This window comes from Malus domestica, chromosome 10, assembly GCF_042453785.1.
Source record: "Malus domestica chromosome 10, GDT2T_hap1".
Lineage (NCBI taxonomy): Eukaryota > Viridiplantae > Streptophyta > Magnoliopsida > Rosales > Rosaceae > Malus > Malus domestica.
This window is the reverse complement of record NC_091670.1, coordinates 3,217,406-3,229,713: the sequence shown is the minus strand read 5'-3', so window position 1 is coordinate 3,229,713 and position 12,308 is coordinate 3,217,406. Positions and strand designations below refer to the sequence as shown.

The following is a 12,308-nucleotide window of genomic DNA, read 5'->3' as shown; positions in this document are numbered from 1 at the left end:
TCGAGGCAAATATGTTGACTTTTTAAGATCCATTTTCTTAGTGTATACTTGTAGTACTTGTCACAACGAACGCGTGGGCGTAAACGGAACGTAAATTGGAGTTATAACGAAAGAGTTATTAACAAACGAAGTCGAAGGCAAAATGGTCAATTGACCATAAATCTGGAAGGCTCCAGATTTTGTTGGAGCATCAGTCTGTACCATGTATGTGGCGATGATGGAAAAGAAAGAATAGAAATGAAAGAGATGGATGGAGGAGAGAAGAGAGAAATGAGAGAAATAAGGGTGGACGCCCAATGAGAAAGAAGAGAAAGAGAGAGAGAGTGACCAATAAAAAAGGAGAGAATTGAGGGGAAATGAGAGAATGGAGGAGCACTGGATCACCCTTAAGTCAGTTCCTCCCCGCTAACCCAACCCGTAGCGTGACCTTTCCGATGTGTTTCCACTGGTTTTTCGGCGATCCAAACTCGCCACCACCTGCAAACTAACCATCATTTTCTCCTCTTCCATCTCCAACCAAATTTCACTAGGTTTAACCTTGAATTCATGCAGAACGAAACCCGTGGGTTCCAGGGGTGCCACGGCAAAGATTCGCCGATCGTGAAAGCTACGTCGACCACCACCACCATCAAACCACTCACCTTGAACCCAGGAACAAAGCCCACACAAGTTTGGGGGCGTCTGGTTCGATTTGAGGACGAATTGGAGAGCACCCATTTCTAGGATTTTGACGGGATCGAGGGCAATTTGAGCTATTTCCCAGTCAAATTGGACCTCAACCTAAGTATGAAAGTTGTTCATTTCATTGAGATCTTCATTCCTGTAAAATTTGGGAATTTTTAGAATTGTTGAATTTTTCGACTAGTCTAGGTGGCCTACCGCCACATATGGCGTCACATGGCCTTCTGGACCATAACCTCATGGCTGCTCGTACAACAATACGTGAGCGAAAACCTGAGGTCCCTCCTTAGGTTTTTCTACTTGCCGGATCCGAATTTTCCATTCCTTTTACATTCTAACATTTTAGTATAGTTTTATTAAATGGTCCCTAATTGTGTTTAGGCATGTTGGCGGGAAGCGACGTCATCCTCACTAGTACGAGCAGTTCTCGGGCAATAAAATCAGTGAGTGGACCCCTTCTTAACTTACTTGTTTTTATAAAATATTAGCCTAGCATGCATTCCATATTTCATGATTTGAATATGATTTATAATATGCTTTATAGACTTTTATAATTATGGTTTACGAAATAGTTTGATTTATCGAAATTACATTTCATTAAAGGTATTGAATTATTGGATTTGCATATATGGATTTCTATGATTTTCGAATACGATTTATATTACAGTTTTACAAACATGAATTATTTTATGGATTTCATGAATATGATTTATCTTGGATTTATGAGATGAGGTTTGACCTAGCGAGCTCCAGATTTTGATACGAGTTTTGGAAATAAGTTTTTGGTACTACCTAGTGGTTTATCATATGGCACATCCGCACACCACAGGTATAAATGTCTATGGTCGTATGACACAGAGGATGGAGGAGTGAGATATGATATATTATACACCCCTAGCTTCACTACTAAAAGCAATGTCGAACAGATTCATTAGCCACGGCTAGTGTCAGTGTGGATGTATGTTATTTTATATAGCTTCACCTTTAGGTGATGGACAGGTTAAACAGCTTCACCTTTGGGTGATGGATAGGTTGTTCAGCTTCACCTTCGGGTGATGGACAGGTACTGCATTTGGACGACTATGATACCTCTAGTTAAGTACCTCACTGATGAGATTTACGGATTTACCTTCGGGCGTTATTACCATTTTCAACATTGGTTTTACATACATGTTTTACGAATGTTTTATATGGCATGCTGGGGTTTTTATAAAACCTCTATGTAGTATTATAAATGTGTTTTCAAAACATGAGGTTATTATGTTCAAAAATAAAATGTTTTCCTACTATTAGTATTATTATTATAAACTTTGGTCCACTCACTTTTTCTGTTTTGCACCCCTTCAGGAGTTAGGATCGAGGCACATGATCCCGGCGTCATGGTAATTTGGCATAGGTATCCTCGAGTCTTCTCAGTATAAGTATCATTTCCTTGTTCGTATCGTTTCTTAGTAATTCTTCCATATTATTATTAGTAGTTGTATGCTCTATACATGTTCCTATAATATAATTTTACATTTTAATTGCATATTCTTTATTTGTATGCATGTTTAAAATGGCTTTGTCACCGTTGGGTGTCGACCAGCATATGCTTACCTTGGTATGTGGGGATATCGAGGTTGGGGCGTGTCAAGTAAGGCCTGAAACATTGCATAAATTGAGGCTAGTACTTAAGAATATTAACATAAAGCCTTACATTAGTTTTAAAACATCATGGAAAGGCTAAGGTGAAAACAAGTAGATTTAATGAGATTTTTTGCCACTCAGTACTACGATCTGGTAGTATTCCTCTCTACTTGGAAGTGGGAGGTCCTAAGTTTGAATCTTGTGAATGGCGAATTTGAAACCAAATTAGGCTGCCCTTTGTGTGGCTTAGCCGAACTCCTCGTCCCCTTAGTGTAAAAATATCGATGTATTAAACAAATTTTCAAAACCGTCTAAAAATCGTGCCATTTTTTTTTGTCTAAAATGCAATTTGTTATTTTCACAAAATATTTTACTGAACATTAATTGTAATATCTCACATCGCTCAGGAGAATGGATCCTGCAAGCCTTATATGTATATTCTCATCTCTATCTAGCACGAGCCCTCTTGGGAGATCACTGGCTTCGGGTTCCAACGGAACTTCGAAATTAAGCGAGTTCGTGCGAGAGCAATCCCATGATGGGTGACTCACTGGGAAGTTCTCGTGTGAGTTCCCAAAAACAAAACCATGAAGGTGTGGTCGGGCCCAAAGTGGACAATATCATGCTACGGTGAAGTCGAACCAGGGATGTGGTGGGAGACCAGGCCGGGATGTGACAATTTGGTATCACAACCAATCCCTGGCCGGATGTGTGCCGACGAAGACGTCGAGCCGTAAGGGGGGTGGATTGTAACATCCTACATCGCCCAGGGGAGTGGATCTTGTAAGTCTTATATGTATATTCTCATCTCTACCTAACATAAGGCCTTTTGGGAGCTCACTGGCTTCGGGTTCAAATTGTCACATTCCAGCCCGGGCCCCTACCACATCCCAGGCCCCGCCGTAGCATGATATTGTCCGCTTTGGGCCCCGACCACGCCCTCACAGTTTTATTTCTAGGAACTCACACGAGAACTTCCTAGTGGGTCACCCATCATGGGATTGCTCTCGTGTGAACTCGCTTAACTTCGGAGTTCTGATGGAACCCGAAGCCAGTGAGCTCCCAACAGGCCTCGTGCTAGGTAGAGATAGGAATATACATATAAGACTTACAGAATCCATTCCCCTGAACGATGTGTGATGTTATAATCCATCCTCCTTATGGGCCCGACGTCCTCGTTGACACACTCCCGGCCAGAGTTTGGCTTTGATACCAAATTGTAGACATTTGTCATATGCCTTCACTATTTATCAAAACTAGACTGACATTTTACCTGTAGTCATTGTAATTTATGAAAGTTGACAATCGCACAAATTAGTAGCACAGAAAAGATAACGAAGGAAAATGCGCACCCATCAATGTATATTCGATCTTGTGACTATAAGCTTGAACAAGTTAGAAAGTCTTATTTTATATATATGCCATAAAAAGTCTCTATTTATTTTACATGAGTTTTGGATTTTGTTTATTTATTTTGTAATGGGAATTACATGTACAAGTTTCAGAATTCGCAGAAGGGTTATACAAATAAATCAATCCGATCAGCTATTTTAACAAATCTTGCGTCACACCAATGAGATCATCCATATTCATATCAATGAAAGAGATGGGAAACTGATTGAGGAAATTAATATTAATTAAAGACCATAACTTGAGCTAGCATGTGCTTAATTTCTTATAAATAGGATAGCAGGTTTGAACAGAGCAACACACTCGCAGCAAGTAAATTAAACCATCAAGAGAGAAGAAAAAAAGAGAGATCATCCCAATCCCTACTACACTATACAACATGGCTCCACCTGTACTACCAAGCCCCTTTCTGCTAAAAGCAGATACCAACAACAAGTATTTGCGCTATCAACTTGATGCAGAAAGTGACCTTAATGAGATTGTCCAATTTTCCGAGGACAATGAAAACAGCAGGTTCATAAAGTTCACTACCGAGAAGCCAAACAATGAGGACTACGCCGACAAGAATTACGTGCATATCAAATGCTCCTACAACAGCAACTACTTGAGAAGGGTGGACCAAAACAGGCTATTGGTCCTAGCCGCAGCTGCTGACCGAAATGAAACCAAAGACAATTGGGCTTGCACATTGTTCAAGGTCGAGCCTGTCGGACCACCTGACAGCAACAACCTAATCACGCGCTGCCGATTACGTCACTTGCAAAGCGACCTCTTAACCAGGCCGTTCATTGAAAACAGATTCGAATTGCGCCTCAACCAAAAAACACCCGATGCCGGAGGGGTGGATATCTACTCAGTCTCCCAAGTCAGATGTTGATGATCAGTATGCATGATGTTTGTGGGTAACGTCTCTGGAAACCCTCACGAGACTTCACTCGTCCCATTTGGGTCACCTATGGGTTTAAAAGGCTTGTTGCATGTGCGAATGCAATCGTGTTCCCCACGAAAGTGGCATTGGTTTTCATCACTACTTTTTTCCTTGTTTTTAGTTTTTGAATTTCGCTGTAATCTGTGTGTTTATAGCAACAATAATAAACTCATGTCTTATCTTTGTGTTTGGATAAGTCATCTACAAGTTTATGATTCACTAGCTTTTAGTGTAATCTGTGTGTTTGTTGCAATAATAATAAAGATTGGTAATTCAGATGTCTAACTACTCTGTATGTTCAAAAATCAACTCAATTAGAATTTTTTGCTTTGCTTGAAACTAGGGAGCATAATGGATAGCAATGAAGTACCCGAGATATCTTTTTTATATATCTAAACCTTAAATTTGGTATTAGGGATCGTTAGATACAACCAAACACAAGGTTTAAAAAATTCTAATTTCAGTTAATCATTTCTTCAGAGGCACTCAGAGTTCGCCAGGGGAATTGACGAAGGATCTCGCATGGGGAGAGTATTTGTTTCCAATTATTGATCCAAGATTTAGTTTGAATGGTATATTTAAGCCGAAACCTAAAATTAAATGAAAAAAAATGGTAGTGGGCCCCAAATATTTGCCTTAACGAGGATCTATCCTCAAGAATATTGACGGAAAGCTATACATTAATTTTAAGTACCTCACGATAAGGCGAATGTGAAAACAAATGGACTTAATGATGATTTTCGAATGAATTTATATGACCGATAAAAAAACCGTGATTGTTAACCTTTGTCTTTTGTGAAAAATACAAATGTTTTATTTTTGTAAAATATTTTCCATGACGTTAAGAAAATGTTTACAAGAGATTTGGAAATGGTTTTACCAATTATTGAGCCACATATGTATTTATAGTATAATATTTAAGTTGAAACCTAAAAAATAAATGAAAAAAAAATTGTAATGAGATGCAAGACGTTTCTCAACTGGTGTTTCATCCTCAAGAAATATCAACAAAAAGTCTTATATTTGTTTTAAAAACCAAATCATCTAGATGTAGGCCTTATAAAACCAAGTCAAATATTTTATTACAAAACTTTTAATTGTTAACAAAGACTCCACGCCTATAGCCATATGCTGTCATGTTACAAATATTTTTAATCAAAACTTCAGGTCTACAGCCATGTGTTTTGTGAAAGACGAAACCTAAGACATAAATGAAAAAAATCGTAGTGAGGCACAAATCTTTGCCTTAACAAGGGTCAATACTCAAGAATATCGACAGAAAGTTACATTAATTTTAAGTACCTCACGGTAAGGTTAATGTGAAAACAAATAGATTTAACAAAGATATTTATACGAATTTACAAAACCGACAAAAAACCGTGAGTTAACCCACGTTTTTTTGTGGAAATTCAAATCTTTCATTTTCATAAAATATTTTCCGTGACATTAAGAAAATCTTTAAAATACATTTGGAAATGGTTTTACCAGTTGTTAAGGCCCAAATGTATTTATAGTAGAATATTTAAGTTGAAACATAAAAATAAGTGAAAAAATTGTAATGAGGCCCAAAACGTTTCTCAAAAGGTGTTTCACCCTCAAGAAATATCAACTAAAAGTCTTACATTAATTTTAACAACCAAGTCAACTAGATGTAGGTCCTATGAAACCATGTCGATTACATGTTGCAAAACTTTTAACTATCTGGCAATTATAGTCATTCCACGTGGTATAAATTTTTTTGACATTTGGCAAAGTCTTTTTCTATGATCATATCTAAATTCTACAACAAATATTTTAGTGTAATATACCATCCCAATTTTTTTTTTTTAAAAGAAATACTTATTCTATATTCTATAAAATTTCTTATTCGTAAAATACTATGCAAGCAGTTTTATATAATTCTAATAACATTCACTTAACCATTTTTCTCTTTGGTGCTTACGGTCATTGAGTTAACCTTTAATAGTTGTGAAATGTTATAACAAAATTTAAAATTTGTGCTCAGTTTTAAACAAGAAAGAAGTTTTTGTCATATGCCCCATCATTAGACCTACAAGAATTTGCTTCATGAAAAACGACCGCACAGACTTTGCCATATGCCTTCACTATTTATCAAAACTGGAGTGACATTTTACCTGTAGCCGTTGTAATTTATGAAAGTCGACAATCGCACAAATTAATAGCACAGAAAAGATGACGAAGGAAAATGCGCACCCATCAATGTATATTCGATCTCGTAACTAAAGTCTTGTGTACAAGTTAGAAAATCTTATTTTATGATATAAAAAGTCTTTATTTATCTTATATGAGTTTAGGATTTTTTTTTTTTTTTTTAATTTTGTAATGGGAATTGCATCTACAAGTTGCAGAATTGGCAGAAGAGTTATACAAAGAAATCAATCCGATCAGCTATTTTAACAAATCTTGCGTCACACCAATGAGATCAGCCATGTTCATATCAATGAAAGAGATGGGAAACTGATTTGTCGAAAATAATATTAATTAAAGACCATAACTTGAGCTAGCTTGTGCTTAATTTCTTATAAATAGGATAGCAGGTTTGAACAGAGCAACACACTCGCAGCAAGTAAATTAAACCATCAAGAGAGAAGAAAAAAAGAGAGATCATCCCAATCCCAACTACACTATACAACATGGCTCCACCTGTACTACCAAGCCCCTTTCTGCTGAAAGCAGATACCAACAACAAGTATTTGCGTTATCAACTTGATGCAGAAAGCGACCTTAATGAGATTGTCCAATTTTCCGAGGACAATGAAAACAGCAGGTTCATAAAGTTCACCACGGAGAAGCCAAACAATGAGGACTACGCCGACAAGAATTACGTGCATATCAAATGCTCCTACAACGGCAACTACTTGAGAAGGGTGGACCAAAACAGGCTATTGGTCCTGGCCGCAGCTGCTGACCGAAATGAAACCAAAGACAATTGGGCTTGCACATTGTTCAAGGTCGAGCCTGTCGGACCACCTGACAGCAACAACCTAATCACGCGCTGTCGATTACGTCACTTGCAAAGCGACCTCTTAACCAGGCCGTTCATTGAAAACAGATTCGAATTGCGCCTCAACCAAAAAACACCCGATGCCGGAGGGGTGGATATCTACTCAGTCTCCCAAGGTAGATGTTGATGATCAGTATGCATGATGTTTGTGGGTAACGTCTCTGGAAACCCTCACGAGACTTCACTCGTCCCATTTGGGTCACCTATGGATTTAAAAGGCTTGTTGCATGTGCGAATGCAATCGTGTTCCCTACAAAAGTTGCATTGGTTTTCATCACTACTTTTTTCCTTGTTTTTAGTTTTTGAATTTCGCTATAATCCATGTGTTTATAGCAACAATAATAAACTCATGTCTTATCTTTGTGTTTGGATAAGTCATCTGCAAGTTTATGATTCACTAGCTTTTAGTGTAATCTGTGTGTTTATTGCAATAATAATAAAGATTGGTAATTCAGATGTCTAACTACTCTGCATGTTCAAAAATCAACTCAATTAGAATTTTTTGCTCTGCTTGAAACTGGGGAGCATAATGGATAGCAATGAAGTACCTGAGATATCTTTTTTATATATCTAAACCTTAAATTTGGTATTAGGGATCGTTAGATACAACCAAACACAAGGTTTAAAAAATTCAAATTACAGTTAATCATTTTTTCTGAGGGACTTAGAGTCGCCAGGGGAATTGACGAAGGAGCTCGCAAGGGGAGGAGTATTTGTTTTTTGCAGCGAATGGTAAAAACGGCGGTGAAAAACTTGGGAAGATTGTCCTTTGAATGCCCTTTTTTGCAGCGAACAGCAAGTAACCTTTGTCTTTATAAATTCCTCCTTGCATTTCTTCTAAGTCGCACTAATGTTCATAGACATGATTATAAGCACCATCTACGCTGTTGATCAAATCATATTCTATTATTTTGTATATTTTCCATAAATAGAAGTCAACTCCCTTGATTGAATAGTGAGTAGTGAGATCATCAAGCAGCGGAAGACGGACTTGGCATAGTCTATGTTTATTAAAAAATTAGGCTTATTATATTAACACCCTACAAATTATTGAATAAACCTCATATACTTAAAACACCTCACATTTACTTTTTTAATTAAATATTATCTTAATACACCCCACATACTTCCCCATAATATCCTCACACCCCACATTCTTAATATACACCTAACATTTTCTATATGCATCCCATATTTTCTATACACCCCACATTTCTTAAATCTTACAAACCTTTTAATTTGGACAAATAATGTTGACTAAAAGTTTGACAAAAGATGCTGCCTGAGATTTAAAGCATATGTGGGTTGTTTTTAATTCCACCATTAAAACTCATGTCGTCTGTTTTTAATATTTGGTGGTAATTTTAGATGTTTAATTCTTCATGTAATCCCTAAAAAATGAATACGAACATAGAAGCTTAAATAACACATCAAAAGCAAGATTAAATCATTATTGATGTTGTCAAAATCACTAAAACAATATATAATGTGAAGTCTACAACATGTGAAGCTTCAGAAACATCGATTTCGTGTTTCATTAATTAAAAATATTTTTTCTCAATCAACATGTTTGTAGTTTCATTGGTTAGGTTTTTGTTTAACAATAGAGAGTCGAAGGGGTTTTGATAGTTGAAGAAGATAAATAATACGTTAAAAGTGATTTAGGGTGTATATAGAATTTTTTATTTTTTTTTAACCTAATAAGGTCAAAATTGTCATTGCATAGTAGAATAAATAAGTTATTTAATATTAAATTTTAATGTGGGATGCATTCAACATTTTGTGGGATGCTAATATAAAAAACCAAAAATAATAATAATTATTCTTATTATTAGTGAGATCATCAAGCAGAGGAAGACGGACTTGGCACATACGGTTTATGTTTGGTAAAAAATTATTATTATTATTAAGGGGATGGGTGGGGGGAGATATGAAATACTTTGTATAGTTACGCATCTTATTATTATTAAAGGGATGGGTGCGGGAGATATCAAATACTAGAAATACAAAGTCGTTGTTACGCATCTCCACGACAAGTGGTTTGGGGTAAACTTAATCCACAACGTTGACAAATGGAACATTATAGTTTTCATCGATGGTGTCAAGAAGTTTGGGGTGAAGGATCAAGGACCAGGGGACCTGTATTTCAAATGTGGTGTATATGTCGTACCAGATAATTCGAGTAACTACATGGAATCAAGGTGGAAAGAGATCAAACTTAACAAAAAAATGAAGGGATTAGTAGAATATTTGCGTCAAGTAGCTAAGTGTGTTGTTACAGTGTATCTACCAGTCTATACAATCGGAGTACAAAGCTATGGTTTTACTAGAACTCTTCGTATAACTCTTTCGCCCCCTTCTATTTCGGTTAAAGTAAGACTACCAGTGCAAATCATACAGGATTTAGTACAACTTCCATAATCCAACAAACATTAAATCCTATTGATCAACCTGCCTAAGCAAGATGTACAAAACGCTGAGATTCTATGGCAACCAAAATCGCTAAATAATCTTAGGGCTGTTTCGGTATGGGATACCAAACCAAAAACTTTGTCCCGATTCCTAAACTGAAGTTTTCAGGAATCCTAATTTCAAGACCGATCCCAAACCAAATTTTCGGGAATCCCGAAATAGTTTCAGGATTTCAAGACAAATCAGGAATCCTGAAATAAAATTCACACAAAATTGCAGGCAGACTGCTACGATTGTATCTGATATGCATCTACAGAACTTAAGACACCCAAATTCCCAATCCAATTCAATCTGCAGAAACTAATTGCATCTGCAGAATTCAATTATCTCAAAAGAAACTAAAGCATGAAACTTGCAACAATCACACAACAAATCATCATAAAACATTGCAGCTAACCAAGATGCTAACTTCTTTGAGAATAAAAATGTAGACCATCCAAACATCCAAGTAAATGAAATTAAGCCACAAACCACGTAATTTCACAACAATTTCTCTGCAAAAACATCCACTAAAATCTGTTCATCACAAGAAGAGTGGTAGTTCAATTGGCTTCATACAACCACCATTTCCTATACAAAATACCCTAAAAACAGAGTACAAAAACAGTAATTCCCTTGAGCAGCAATCCAGACTGAACAAATTGATGCACCAAGTAAGTAATTAACAACTGTTTCTTCATATACCCAATTAAGTAATTAGCAAGTAATTGAACCCAAGTCACAAGCAAATCAGGGACTTCCCAAGAATACGAGATGAGATTCCCAGAGGTTAACTAAAGAATCAAGCAGGTATTTAGCAAATGAAAGCATAATCTGGAAATATGTACTCTAAACTGCTAGTGCAGACCAAGTCACGAACAGGAAGTTATCGCTACAATGTAAAGTGAAGACACGACTAACGCAAATTACCGAATGGAAACCGTGTCGTTATGGCACTTTATTAGCTCCTTAAACTGTCTTTTGGATGTCCTCAACCTAATACAACGAGTCTTTCATTAATTCATAATCGCAACAGATTAATCAGAATCACAAAATTAAGCAAAAAATCAAGCTAAAAAAGAGGTTTTTGAAAGACATACATGAAAAAACCTAGTCTTTATGTTCTTGATCAAAGTGGTGGCCATCAAAAATTAAAGTCAATCGAAATTGCGAACTAGAATTTCTGCTAACAAAACCCCAGAATCTCATTCCTACTCTTCCCAATAATTTTGTTTCAAGAATCTCAATATTCAAACAAAATGCTCAAAATGCCAAATTTCACAAACCCTAATCTAAATTTCACAAACCCAAAATTAATTCCAAAATTTATCTGATTTGGTGGAGAATCAGTGCACAGTGCACTGGAATATGGATGAAGAAGTCGAGAGAGAGATCAGATAGGTGAGTGGCACCAATGGTCGTAGCTCTGCCTCTGTGCCATGAAGGAAAGCTCCTCCACAGTGAGGGTCTGAGGGATGAGAAGTTGAGAGAGAGATCAGAGGGTCTAAGGGTGTGGCCGGATTCTGAGGTGACTGGTAAGGTTGTCTGAGGTGAGGTCGAGGAGGGTGGTGGTGAGGTTGTTCGAGACTCTGAGGCAAGGTCGAGTCAAAGTCGAGAGACGGAGCGAGAGAGTGAGGTCAAGTCAAAGTCTGAGGGTTTGAACTTTGATTTGTATTCAACGGTTGAGATTAAATCTCGACCTAATCCGACAGCTATTAAAATTCTAAATATATATTTAAAAATTAAATAATATATATATATATTTTTCGGTTCGGTTCGGGATTACAGAAATCCCGAAAACTTGAGACCGATTTCTGTACCGAAATTTCAAGATCGATTCAGTATTGGGTATTGAAATTTTAGGGATTTTCAGTTCGGTTTAGGATTTGGTATTTTTTTTTTTCCAGCCTAATCTCTAGGTTCAGCAGACTTGTTGGACTCCTGTTTAAACCATTTCATCCAAAATATGTAAATGAACTATCTCAGATCAAAAGTGTGGCCATGGTTTGGTTCGGTCCGGTGTCACTTTCAAACTAGAACTGATACCGGAAAGTATCAACCGTTGAGTTCAGTATGGTTTCGCTTAAATTTATTACTAAAATCGTACGCTTCGATTTACACCCTTTCCAGTTCAGTTCATGTCGGTTTACGATTCTAACAAATATAGGGTAAATTACAAAAATCTAC

General features: G+C 36.8%; 1 protein-coding gene and 2 long non-coding RNA genes across 5 annotated transcripts; 2 read left to right on the top strand and 1 right to left on the bottom strand.

Moving 5' to 3' along the window:
• Positions 1 to 375: 375 nt before the first annotated feature.
• Positions 376 to 4,930, top strand: LOC114827242 (uncharacterized). 3 transcript variants are annotated; one of them, XR_011572526.1, is made up of 4 exons: positions 376 to 784; positions 1,063 to 1,124; positions 2,029 to 2,077; positions 3,993 to 4,930. It is a non-coding gene; the product is annotated as an uncharacterized lncRNA (long non-coding RNA). The 3 variants fall into 3 exon arrangements; XR_011572525.1 differs by having other exon boundaries at positions 3,813 to 4,930; XR_003776452.2 differs by lacking the exon at positions 3,993 to 4,930 and having other exon boundaries at positions 2,029 to 2,209.
• A 2,369-nt stretch (positions 4,931 to 7,299) lies between these two features.
• On the top strand, positions 7,300 to 7,797 carry LOC139188414 (uncharacterized). Its single transcript, XM_070805744.1, has one exon. The coding sequence runs from the start codon at positions 7,300 to 7,302 to the stop codon at positions 7,795 to 7,797; it is 498 nt and encodes a 165-aa protein (XP_070661845.1).
• Positions 7,798 to 10,570: 2,773 nt separating this feature from the next.
• LOC108174372 (uncharacterized) lies at positions 10,571 to 11,765 on the bottom strand. Its single transcript, XR_001791185.3, has 2 exons — positions 11,222 to 11,765; positions 10,571 to 11,117 (listed from the first exon to the last, which is right to left on the bottom strand). It is a non-coding gene; the product is annotated as an uncharacterized lncRNA (long non-coding RNA).
• Between the last annotated feature and the right edge of the window lie 543 nt (positions 11,766 to 12,308).